Source organism: Amblyraja radiata, chromosome 9 (genome assembly GCF_010909765.2).
Source record: "Amblyraja radiata isolate CabotCenter1 chromosome 9, sAmbRad1.1.pri, whole genome shotgun sequence".
NCBI classification, from domain to species: Eukaryota; Metazoa; Chordata; class Chondrichthyes; order Rajiformes; family Rajidae; genus Amblyraja; species Amblyraja radiata.
In genome coordinates this window covers 20,883,590-20,897,274 of record NC_045964.1, presented here as the reverse complement: position 1 = coordinate 20,897,274, position 13,685 = coordinate 20,883,590, and the positions used below count along the sequence as shown (strand labels likewise).

Sequence of the window (13,685 nt, the reverse complement as noted above, 5' to 3'; positions counted from 1 at the left end):
ATCACATTCTCCGAGCTCTGCAGCCGACCATCGAAGGAGCTGGAAGCTTCCTTGGACTGTCGTGAGCCTCACTGCGGTGCGCGGACTTAACATCGGAGCTGATCCCTTGCCTGGGATCGTTCCCACCGCGGAATCACCATCAAGGGCTCGCAGTCTCGGGTGAGGCTAGTCGGGAGATCAAATGTCGCGGAAGGTTCGACCAGCCCCAACGCGAGGTTCGATCGCCCGGCGTGGGGGAGCTGACATCCCCCCGATGCGGGAGCTTGATCGCCTCGACGCGGAGGGCCCGAACGCCGCCGGCTACGGGAGTCAAGATCATCCCGTCAACGGGGGCTCGAGGCCCACGACCGAGGAAGAACAAAAGGAAGAGACTTGAACTTTATTTCGCCTTCCATCACAGTGAGGAGTGTGTAGGAGACACTGTGGTGGATGTTCATGTTAAAATGTGTTTTTGAGTGACCTGTTGCTTTTAATTGTATGACTGACCTGGCCAATTAAGTTCCTCTTATGTTGCAAAACATACTTGGCGAATAAAGTGTGATTCTGATTCTGATTCTGATAGTCATAGAGCGTGGAAACAGCTCCTTCAGCCCAACTTGCCCACACCAAACCAACATGTCCCATCTACACTAGTTCCACACTCCTGCATTTGGCCGATATCCCTGTAAACCTATCTTATCCATGTACCTGTGTAAATGTTTCTTAAACATTGTGATAGTATCTGCCTCAACCTCCTCCTTTGCCAGCTCATTCCATACACCCACCACCCTTTGTGTAAAAAAGTTAACTCTCAGGTTCCTATTAAATCTTTCCCCCCTCACCTTAAACATATGTTCTCTGGTTCTTAATTCCCCTACTCTAGGCAGGACGCTCTGTGGGTCTACCCGATCTATTCCTTAATCTATGATTTTGTACACCTCTGTAAGATCACCGTGAGTATCCTGCGCTCCAAGCAATAGTCCTAGGCTGCTCAACCTCTCCCTACAGCTCAGGTCCTCGAGTCCTGGCAACGTTCTCGTAAATCTTCTCTGCACCCTTTCCAGCTTGGGTTATAGGAATACTACTTGCATTCCAGTCTAAAGGCATCATGATCCCTGTGCTAGTTTTGAGGACCAGCCTTTATAACCAAAGGTAGACACAAAATGCTGGAGTAACTCAGTGGGACAGACAGCATCTCTGGAGAGAAGGAATGGGTGATGTTTTGGGTCGAGACCCTTCTTCAGACTGCTCTCCTGCCAACATCGCCACCCCACAACCCCATCTCCATTAGACCAGAAGACATCGAAGCAGAATTAGGTCATTCGACCCATCGAGTCTGCTCTGCCATTCAATCATGGCTGATCTATCTTTCCCTCTCAACCCCATTCTCCTGCCTTTTACCTGTAACCTTTGACACCCTTACTAATCAATCTCCACTTTCAAAATACCCAATGACTTGGCTTCCACAGCCTTCTGTGGCAATGAATTCCACAGATTCACCACCCTCTAGCTAAAGAAATTCCTCCTCATCTCAATTCTTAAGGTACGTTCTTTTATTCCGAGGCTGTGCCCTCCCACTCTCCACATCCACTAGGGCTTCCAATTCCACTGGACTGTGCTTGAAGGATGCAATAGTTAGAGGTCAGGGTTGGATGATTGGATTATCAGCAAATTACTTCTCAGCCTTTTGGGTTTGCTCGCTGATAACTGACATCTGCTTTCTCATTAGATCAACCATAAGGAAACATATATCTTCTAAATATTTTCCATGTAGTAGTTCAATGATACAAAGTACGATTTTGAATGCAGGATTAGTTTAGTTTAGTTCAGAGATGCAGCGCGAGAACAGGCCCTTCGGCCCACCGAGTCTGTGCCGACCAGCAATCCACATACACTAGCACTGTCTTATACACTAGGGACAATTTACAATTTTTACCAAAGCCAATTAACCTACAAACCTGTACGCCTTTGGAGTGTGGGAGGAAACCGGAGCACCTGGAGAAAACCCACACGGTCACGGGGAAAACGTACTAACTCTGTACAGCCGGCACCAGTAGTGAGGATCGAACCCGGGTCTCTGGTGCTGTAAGGCAGCTACTCTAACGCAATGCCACCATGATGTCCACTTCCAAAAAATCCTTCAAAAAGGATTCAAAAAGGGTCAGAAGGTACCTCAGTTTAATATGAATATGTTCTACAAGAACCTCACTTTCTTCCGAGCTATCGCCTCAGCTATCTTCTTGATGGGACGGAGTCAGTTTTGTTTCGGTTTCTGTTTCTCTTGACTTAGTTGGAGTGTGGAAGGTATAACATATTCATAAACCTGTAGGGGAATGTTGAAGAATACTGTGTGGATTTTTCAGTGTAACTTCAGAAAGCTAGAAGTAAGCAGTTTCACATGCAAGAGACATTTGTGTTGCCAAAGTGATGATAGATAGATAGATAAATACTTTATTAATCCCCTTATTCAGGGGAAATTCTGATGTCCTTGCAGCACACTAATAAAAATACAACACAGTATTCAGCCCCTAACAAGACATTCATTCTTGATGGGCCCCTAACAAGACATTCATTCCTCGGTGCATCTTTGAGAAGGTCAAAACTTGTTTTTTTTGCCTTTTAAATGGCTTTGTACGGGATATATTTATTTCCTCTTAGGTTGAGTTCATCTTTTAATTATGACACACTGCATCTGTTTTACTCATTTTCAAGGTGCCACTGTTGCAAACTACTGGTGCATGCTCTCCGTCAACTGTAAACAAGACAGTGTTGAAGGTGGCTTATTTCTGCCTTCCCCTCTAATTCTTTCCCCTTCCACACTGTGACACTCTGCTATTGTTCTTTACATCCTGATGGTGGCAAATAACATGGTCCTGATGTTGGAAACTGAGAGAACATTATGGAGGGGGATGAGGTTGGTATCATAGTTTGCAAATGGGTCTAAAGCAGCAGCTTAAATGCTAAATTTAGTCATGGAGTCATACAGCATGGACAGAGGCCCTTCGGCCCAACTCGTCCATGCCGACCAAGATGCCCTATCTAAGCCAAGACTCATAGAGTTAACAGCTAGTAACAGCCCCTTCGGCCCAACTCTTCCATGCCGACCAAGATACCCCATCTAAGCTTGGAGTCATACATCACGGAAACAAGCTCTTTGGCCCAACTTGTCCATGCCGACCACAATGCCCCATCTAAACATAGAGTCATAGAGTTATGCAGCACAAAAGCAGGCCCTTTGGCCCAACTCATCCATGGTGACCAAGATGCCCCATTTAAGCATTGAGTCATACACCATGTAAACAGACTGAAACTCATTTCACTGTTGAGATAATGTAATAATCATTTGTGAAAGGTGAAGTGAGTAAGCAGATTGCAGAAGTCTGGGGCTGAGAAAAGTAATTGTTATGTATGATTATGATGGTGGCAGGATTTATTTATCGATTAATCCATCACCCAAATCCTGGATGGAAGACAACATGCATTGTTACCTGATTGCTTCCCTGAGTCATTAACCAAGAGATTACAGAGGGATCAATGCCTTTTAGATAGCTGGTTTTGTAAATGAACCTCCACCTTTTTGGATGTATGTAGTATGTGTCAAAGAAATTGGCAACAGTTGGTGGTTGTTTGGTTTCATTTAGTTTACAGGTACAGCACGGAAACAGGCCCTTCCACCCACTGAATCTGCACCAACCAGCAATCCCTGCACATTTACACTATCCTACTCACATTGGGGACAATTTACTTTGATACCAAGCCTATTAACAAAGAATCTCACTTTTCTTTGGCATCCAGCTGTACTGCCGACAGTAGCAAACCCCAGTGACAAGAGGCAGTAATGTTAGTTCATCAATGGAACATCACACACACCATGTTTGGCCCTGTCACTGTTAAATAGCAAGGGGACAACATGGTAGCATGGACTGGCTAAATCCGGAGCCTGATAAGATTAGAGTTTAGAGAGCAACTTTGCTCGTGTTTTGAACAAATGAACATGATCTTTACAGCAAATAATGTCCCGGTGATTGAACGAGAAGGGATCACATGACAACCCAAAACAAGGTGGCGTGCATGCATAAAAATGGTGATTGGTGTATGGGGCCAACTTGGGTCACATATTTGAAGAAGGATGTGTTGGCATTGGAGACTGGGCCCAGTGGAGGTTTAGGAGAATGATCCCAGGAATGACTGTATATGATGAGCATTTGACGGCACTGGGCCTGCACATACTGGAGTTTAGTAGGTTGAGGGGGGACCTCATTGAACCTTACAGAATAGTGAAAGGCCTGGGTAGAGTGGATGTGGAGAGGATGTGACTATTCCTTTTCTCCAGAGATGCTGCCTGACCCGCTGAGTTACTCCAGCATTTTGTGTCTATCTTTGATATAAACAAGCATCTGCAGTTCCTTCTTCTACATTATGTCTTGGGACAACTTGGGTTGTAACAAGATTTGTTGCCCAAAGGTGTGCAAATTATTTAACCCAAAGCCATTAGCAATAGTGAAAAGCTGTAAGTATGAGACAAAAATTCAGAAGCAAGATGGCACAAGTCATGAATATATTGTTTCATTAAAGAACTTGATCCTCCTTTCTGATGTTTGCTCCTTGTACAAATAGATTTCTGAGTGGACCAGTATGAGAATGCAAAATCTGACATTCAAACTTGCACATAAAATTACTGCTTTAATTAAGTTGGCATTTAAGAATGCAAGAGAATTTTATCCTCTTTGAACAACTGGTACTGCTGGAACTCTTCATCAGAGTCCTGCAGCAAAATCAATGGGTACGAAATGGAGCTCAGAATGTGCTTGTTTATAAGATACAAGTGGGCTATTCAGCCCATTGAACCTATGCTGGTTCTCAATGCAATCACATCCATCGCAATCCCTCTCTTACTTCCCCACAATCTATTCCCTCTCACACAAGCAGTAAGGAGATGTTTCCATTTCTCCATAGATGCTACCTGACCCGCTGAGTTACCCCAGTATTTTGTGTCTATCTCCGGTGTAAATCAGCATCTGCAGTTCCTTCCTATACAATTATATGGGGCATTGATGAGTTCCTGCAATAATTTTCACAGATTTTGTCTCCCTACTTAAAGAAGGATATGCTTGATGAGAGACAGGGGATTATCATATGAGGAGAGATTAAGCAAATTGAGCCGATAATCTCCAGAGTTTATAAAAATGGGAAGTGATTTCAATTAAACTTACAAAATTCTTACGGGGTTTATCAGGGATAATGCAGAGATGATATTCTGATGGCTAGGGCATGTAGAGCCAGTGGTCACAGTCTCAACATAAGGAATTAGATTTTTAGGAGTGAAATGGGGAAAAGTTTCTTCACTTAAAGGTAAGAAATTCCTTGAACTCTCCATCCAAGAGCACCCTGGAAGCTTAGTTGAGTATATTCAAGCCAGGGATCATGAGATTTTTGGATAATAAAGAAATTAAAAAGACCTGTAAAGTAAAGAAATGTGGCATTGAGGTGAAAGATTAGTCGAGACAATACAGAATGACTGCATAGCCTTTTCCTGCTTCCAGTTCTTATGCTCTAAGGTCGCATTGTGAGAATGTGTGGCTCCAAGGTTAATTTCCCCCCTCCCCTCAGGCTATAGGTGCAGAAGTGTGAAAACACATACCCTCCAGATTCAGGGACAGTTTCTTCCCAGCAGTCATCAGGCAACTGAAACATCCTATCGACAGCATGAGAGTTGTCCTCACCTACCATCTTCCTCATTGGAGACGCTCGGATTATCTTTAATCGGGCTTTACTGGACATTATCTTACACTAAACGTTATTCCCTTTATCCCCTATCGGTACATTGTGAACAGCTCGAATGTAATCATGTGTAGTCTTTCTGCTGACTGGATAGCACACAGCAAAAAGCTTTGCACTGTGCCTCACGTGACAATGAACTAAACTAATTTCAATGGTGATTTGACGATAAAAAGGGAAGATATGCAATTTATTCAGTTAAGAAGGAATTTGGATTGTACATTATCAATATCACAAGCAGCAATAGCAGCAAACAGACAGATTTACAAGTAAAGATGTTGATCAACTACCGACACATAGATATGCAAATTGATTCTTAGACTATTCAATAGTGAGTCAAAACATTCATTTGATCATTTGATCACCTTCTGTTAATTAAACATTGATGGAAAGTATTTTGAAACTGAAAACCTATCCTGGAAAGGTTTTACAAATATTGTGGCAAATATATCGCACAATCCAACAGGTAGAATACAAGATAGACACAAAATGCTGGAGTAACTCAACGGGACAGGCAGCATCTCTGGAGAGAAGGAATGAGTGACATTTCGGGTCGAGACCCTTCTTCAGACTGATGTCAGGGGAATGGGCGGTACAGAGATAGAATGTATTTGGAGACAGGAAGACTGGTGGGAGAACTGGGAAGGGGGAGGGGATGGAGAGAGAGGGGGAGCAAGGGCTACTTGAAGTTAGAGAAGTCAATGTTCATACCGCTGGGGGTGTAAGCTACCCAAGCAAAATATGTATAGCTACGCATCATGGCAACAAACCAAAACAACAGCCCAATGTGAATAAGGAAGGATTGGATTTCAAATCACGATATTAGAAGAACGTTTCCAGTGCGGACACATCAAAGTAGCACCCTGACACTAAGGCAGAATCAAGGATGGAAACGAGGAACTGCAGATGCTGGAATCTTGAGCAAATTACAAAGCGCTAGAGGAACTCAACAGATCAGGAAGCGTCTATGGAGGGAATGGACATTTGTTTGGTCTGGACACTTCTTCAGGCTGAATGTAGTGTGGGTGAGAAAGCTGGAAGGGAGGAGAGGGGTTCTACAGGTGGGGGTTTAACTGAGCCCGGTAAGTGGTAGGTGGATACAGGTGAGGGGGCAGGGGGGTTGTTTAGCAGCTGTGTGGACAATGGTTAGAGATGAAAAGGAGTTATAAGGGTGTCAGATAACGAGTGAAATTTAAAGCCATAGAGAGGGCTACAGTCGGGGTTTGGCGTCGGTGTTCCATCAGCCCGGCGTGAGGGCCTGAGCATCGGGCCACCCGTGGCAGCGACTGCGGGTGCTCGGGAGGCCCCGACCACGGGTGAACATCTGGGAAGATCGGAGGGGAGGCTGCTGGACTATGGTACCTTCCTCAACTTTGGTGCCACTGTATTGTGTTGTGGTTATGTTGTGTCGTGGACTTCTGTGTTTGTACTTTTTTTAAATTTTAATATGTTTTATTTATTTATTATTTATTTATTTTTTATGAGACTTGACTGTAAGGAAAATTCATTTCGTTGTCTCTAATATGAGATAATGACAATAAATTGAATACAACAATACAACAACAATACAGGTGGAAAGGGACAGGGGGCAGGTAGAGGACTGAAGGAGAGGGATAGTGAGGGAAATGGGTATGCATCGGGATGGGGGACACAGGAAAAGAGAGGGGCTTTACTTAAAATTGGAGAATACAGTGTTGGGCTGGAGGAATCATGGAAAGATGGTGGGCAATCCTTCGATCACAGAATATTTATACAATTGAGGACAGGGATTTCAAGCAGAACGCCACAAAAGATGCTCTATCACGGCTAACGCACGAGAACACTGGTGCTGGATGTAAGAGTGTGATCTATATTTTAAATTCAGTTGATGAGGACATTTTCAGTAACTATGTCAGAAACCCCAGACTATAGACCAAGAAAGGCCCAGTGGGTCTACAGTTTGAGCAGATATTGACCAAACAGAACATGGATTCTCAGTTCATATACATCAGTTTAGGTTAGAGATACAAAGCAGCAACAGGCCCTTCAACCCATTGAGTCCGTGCCGACCAGCGATACCCGTACACTAATACTATCCTACACGCAAAAGGGGCAATTTACAATTTTACCAAGCCAATTAACCTACAAATCTGTACATCTTTGTAAAATGGGAGGAAATCGGCACTCCTGGAGAAAACAATGCAGGTCACGGAGAGAACATCCAAACTCCGTACAAGTGCCCATAGACAAGATTGAACCCGGGTCTCTGGTGTTGTCAGGCAGCAGCTCAACCGCTGTGCCACCGTGCCTTGATGGGGAACTTTTCAGTAATTGTGTCTGAAAACCGAGAAAAGAGCCCAAGAAAGGCCCAGTGGGTATATGAGCAGATATTGATCGAACAGAACATATGGTGTCCATATGTAAGTTTAGTACATGATCTTATTTGAGAGGCGATTCATGCAATTTACCCCCAGTGTAACACCAGCACTCCATTCAATCTGCTACATTTTAAATGTATAAATAGCTTTAGAAGAGCTATCTTGTAAATGAAGCTTTATGTTTCAGTTTACATGCACAAATATATACAAAATACAACATGTGTGCATGTTGCCATGACTCAATGTTTCATGAAGTGTTATTTTTATTTAATTTGTGTAGCATTTTGTTTGCTCACACGATTCACTTAAGGCATAAAATTTATTGTTTTGAATGTCCTTACAGAAATACAAATGTACCGGTTCAGGAATTTACCCAGGAACTTTCATCCGATACATATTAAAGTCATTCGGATGCCAGCATCTTGTGCTTGTGACAACATTGGTTGAATGATCTAGCTTCATGGACATCTGAGGCCATGATGCCATGACAGGCTTAATGCAGCTGGGAAGGACTTTGCCTGTGAACTACGACTAAACCTGGAGTGTAGATCAGATACTAAGGTTCAAGCTGACTGAAATAAAATGTAATAAGAATCTTTCTTACCAAGAAGATTTTACTGAGCTACAAAATCAATCCTTGACTGGTTGCAGCATTGTTATGGAAAAACAATTATTCATATCTTAAGGCTTATAACTTTTCTTGTCTCTGAAGATGAAAAAACTGTCGTGTCGAGAGGTAATGGCAGATGCTGGTTTATACCGAAGATAGGCACAAAGTGCTGGACTAACTCAGCAGCTGATGCAGCCTAAGGAAGGATTCTGATCCGAAACGTCACCCATCGTTTTTATCCAGAGTTGCTGCCTGACCCGCTGAGTCACTCCAGCACTTTGTGTCTAAACACTGTAGTGTGACTTTGCAACAATAATAGGCATTTCTATAGGATTCTTAATGAAGTAAATCTTAAAGAACTTGATACGAATATAGTGCATGGTAGGGCACAAGAGCAGAATCATTTTAAAAGAGTCCGGAAAAGTTGGCAGCTGCAGAGATATAGGGTGGCAATGCAGAGACTGGAAGCAGCAGACTAGAAACCATAGTTCTTTGACAAGAAACCATGGTTCTTTGACAAGTTTTGTGGAAAGTTAGATTATCCTCACTTTCTTTTAGTTTTTCATTCATAACCCGATTATCTCTGCCCATTTACAAAATCATGTGTGAATATTCCCAACTCTGAAATGATGAAAACCACTGGGGAATAATTTACTCCTAACTTTGGCTAAAATGCTGATTAAGTAATTTATTCAGTCTCTGTCATCCTGATTCAATGTTTCCGTGCCTCTAACGCTCCGTCAGTTTATTTCTAAACACTGTTGTGATCAGTACATACTCTGAGTATGGATTGGCAAGGTAGTCCCTTATTGTATCAGTCAGTCCAAATCAAGCACAGGTTTTCAGACAACAGATCTTGACCCTGAATATTGCAGTGAATAGACCCAAAGGATGGGTGCAGAGGTGCAATGGCAATTACTTTGGACTTCACCTGCACCTTTTACAATGGCTGGTTTAAACCTTATTATACAAGGAACGTCCTTTGTGGTTGAAGATTCAACTGGAAGCACGAGAAACATGTAATATTTTAGTATTCAGGTGCTGACTTGGACCACAGGTGCTCAGTGACTGAAATAGCCTTCTAATCTCTTACCATTAGCACAGAAGCATACAGATGTATCACACTGCGATGCCAAGTTTGTACCTTTAGTCTTCGCTGATGAAACATAACTTCTGTTGGAATTTGTTACATTTGTAGCTTGTGCGTGCGCTGAAAAAGGAAACATGTCGTACTTTGCTTAATCTGGATCAGCATGCTTGTTGTACAATCGACTCAGAACCAACTGGTTCCCTGCATTGTTCCCTGAGGAGGGATATGGACACCTGTGGGCAGGTCGGCAAAGAAAGATGAATAAAATATTGAGAATATTACTGATAATAACAAGTAGTTGGTGTATGGTCTTAAGTTTTAACCACAGTTGTGATTTGGTTTTTGATTCAGCTTGTTTTCGGCAATCTGTACTGACAGGAAAACCTTGAAACTGAGGTGGATGAAAGTCATGTGTAGGAAGGAACTGCTGATGCTGGTTTATACCGAAGTTAGGCGCAAAATGCTGGAGTAACTCAGCAGGTCAGGCAGCATCTATGGAGAAAAGGGACAGGTGATGTTTCAGGTCAGAACCCTTAGTCATAGAGTCACCCTTTGGCCCAACTTGCCCACACCGGCCAACATGTCCCAGCTACACTAGTCCCATCTGCCAGTATTAGGTCCATATCCCTTCAAACCTGTCCTATCCATGTACCCGTCTAACCGCTTCTTAAATATTGGGATAGTCCCACCCTCAACTACCTCCTCTGGCAGCTTGTTCCATACACCCACCACCCTTTGTGTGAAAATGTTACCCTTAGATTCCTATTAAATCTTTTCCCTTTCACCTCAAAACCTTCTACAGAATAAAGATGATGATTCTGTCTGAAGAAGGGTTCCGACCCAAAACATCACCTATTCCTATTCTCCAGAGATGCTGCCTGACCCACTGAGTTACTCAAGCATTTTGTGTCAAGTTTGGTTGAAAGTCATTTAGGATTGAAGTTACATATCTCTATACTTATATAACTCTAATATTGGATGTGTGTGTATTTATTTGTGTACTTGTGTCTGTGTTTATTTGTTCATCTGTGATTCACATATCCTCGAAAACATGACATGCTAATGGTGAAATTTTACGTTCCAATAGAGATTTACGCCATTATGTCAAAAAACGCCTCATCTGAAAATTTGATGCATTATTTCCCGAGTTATTTATGAAAATTTTCAAAATTTTCAAATAACTTGGTAAATAAACAAGATGGTCTCACTGCTGACGTTACAATGGCTCTGCCTGCCTGCCTCTGCTCGCGCTGCGAGTGACGTCACCCCTGTTCTGCCTTCTCTACTTCTTGGCTTCTTAACTTTCACTTCTCTCCTCCCAATCTCCTCCCCCCCCTCTCCCCCTCCTCCCCCTCTCTTCTCCCCCTCTCCTCCCACCTCTCCTTCTCCCCCTCTCCCCCCTCTCCTCCATCTCCTCTCCCCTCTCCTCTCCCCCCTCCCCTCCCCCCTCTCCATTCCCCCCCCAAACCTCCTCTCTCCACCCCCTCTGACCCTTCCTCCACCCCCCCTGTCCCCCCCTCCCTCTCTTTCTTTCTCTGCCCCACTCACTGCCCCTCTCTCTCTGTCTCTGCCCCCTCTCTCTCTGCCCTCTCTCTCTAGCCCCCTCCCTCTCTAGATGCTCCTGTGAGTTGGGGGCTATGTCAGTGGATAGGGTAGGTATGGGGTAAAAGGTGCCAATTAATAATATTAATATAATATCAAGGTGGGTGGTTAGTGTGTGTGGGGGGTGGTTAGTGTATGTGGGGGGTGGTTAGTGTGTGTGTGATGCCGCAGGCCACCCCCCCCCCCCACAACCGTACGTTGAGGGAACGGGACCCAACGGGTCCCACTTGATCTAGTAATATTTAATTCTGCAGGCATTTGTCCTATATCCATGACCCATCAGACTGTGGTCAGCTTGGATCAATAAGAAAATTAAATGAATTCATCTGAAAGCAGAAAAGGACACAAAGTGCTGGAATAACTCAGCGTGTAAGGCAGCGTACCTGGAAAACGTGGTTAGGGGACGTTTCGGAACAGGATCCTTCTTCAGACCCACTGAAATATTCCAGCACTTAGTGACCTATTGTGTAAACCATCATCTGTCGTTCCTTGTTTCTCCATCTCAAAGCAGAACAACATCTTTGCTACCAATGTGCATCTGGAAAAATCAACAGGGGCAGAGGTGGGGGTGGGAAAGGGGGGAGGCACAGGTACAGGAAAAGATCCACTCTGCGGCCTTAATTGATGAATTCAACATTTTGTTTTGCAGATGACACTAACCGGAAACTGTCAATCGAGGAGGAGGAAGCAAGACGCATTGCAGAAATGGGGAAACCCATTTTGGGTCTACATCCCAAATTGGAGGTCATCATCGAGGAATCTTATGAATTCAAGGTAAAAAAAAGGATTTAATTTCATTTTAATTTAAGCTACTACAGAGCACTTGATACGTAGAGTAGAATAATGGAAAAATGGAAATGTTGACACTTAGATAGTGACAATAAGGGAGTCATTAATTTCCCCCACTCCCCTTCCCCCTCCTCCCGGACCTAGGTAGAGGGGAGAAAGTGGGAGGGTAACCTGCTACTAAGTGCTGCAAGCCCGGGTTTAGAGAGGGAAGGGAAGTCTGCAAGGTTTCCTGAAACCCGTCACTATCCAGTGACTCTTGTGTTAAAGATAAGCGAAGTCAACAAGAGTTGCTGATGCACCATGGAAACAGGCCCTTCGGCCCACTGGGTTCATGCCAACCATTGATCACCCACATACTAGTTCCATGTTATCCCACTTTTGCATCCAACACTCGCGTGTCCAAAGATGAAGATGGTGGGCGTGAAGTGCAGCCATAAGGCAAGGAGCAGCCCCTTCCAGCCCACAAAAGTGGCAGGCAGCTGGCGAGCCGAGCCCCAGGCTGCTGCATTGCCTCCAGCGGCCCTCTCTACCGTCGCTGGCCCTGCACCGCTGGTTCACTTACCGGCCATCTGCCAGACTCCCTCATCCCTAGTCAAGATAATTAGATTGCTGTATAACTCCACCCATCAAACCCATCTCCAGAAAAGAGTCTGTTTCTTCCTAGCGCAGGCCATGAAAGAATAGACAATATTTGACAGATGCAGTAAAGCGAAATGTTTCTTTAAGCAGCAATGTTTGTTGTTACTTTGCTCTAAGTGAAACCAGGCGCTTTAGCAGCCACAGAAATTGTTCTCCTCACTCATGGCGGGTATGCATTGTTAATCGCAATGAGATCTCCAAAAGCCCGTTGTAATTTACATCAATATTAAAAACTGCAGAAGTTGTTATAGCACCGACGCCCCCACGTGTGTTTCAAATCCAGCTCATTGCTTGGTTCTGCAATCTGTTACCAATGCAGCAAACTATGGAGACACAACACAGAGATTAAATTGGTGTCTGCTTGTAGCGAAGTTGCTGACATCCTGCTGCTAATGTTGTGCCCATTCAGACACACGGTTCACATGCTTTCAATATAAAGTGCAATGCCACCTGAAGCCCCTGGCTGGAGCTGGGGATTTTAATGTGTAAGCGCTGGCCACAGAATAGTACAGGTTCATCACCAATTTTCCGGCAACTGATAGTCCGGCACCTACTTTAATCCGGACAAAATTACGAGAGTTTTGCGTGTTGCGTGTGACGTGTGTCCCCGTCCTGAAAGAGTTAAATGTATACGTCTTTGTTAATTGTTCATTCTTTATTTAGGTTTCTGGCAGTCCGTGGTGCTTTAGAGAGGTGGGGAGGTGTGTAATCAGTGGGTCAGAGGTGTATTGTTGAATTATTATTACGTGAGCACTGTTGGTTTGGTAAGATGGATAATGTGGCCAGGGCCGGATTTAGATGAAGAGAGGCCCGAAGCTGTTCCACATGAGGCCCCCTCCAC

The 13,685-nt window shown here is 44.0% G+C and overlaps 1 protein-coding gene across 3 annotated transcripts in view; it reads left to right on the top strand.

The window, feature by feature from the left end:
- slc8a3 (solute carrier family 8 member A3) overlaps nt 1-13,685 on the top strand; it is a 408,626-nt gene that overhangs the window by 347,599 nt on the left and 47,342 nt on the right. For all 3 annotated transcript variants that reach the window (XM_033026834.1, XM_033026832.1, XM_033026833.1), the window contains exon 5: nt 12,066-12,190. In XM_033026834.1, coding sequence (XP_032882725.1) covers nt 12,066-12,190 — 125 coding nt within the window. The remainder of the gene's footprint in view (nt 1-12,065; nt 12,191-13,685) is intronic.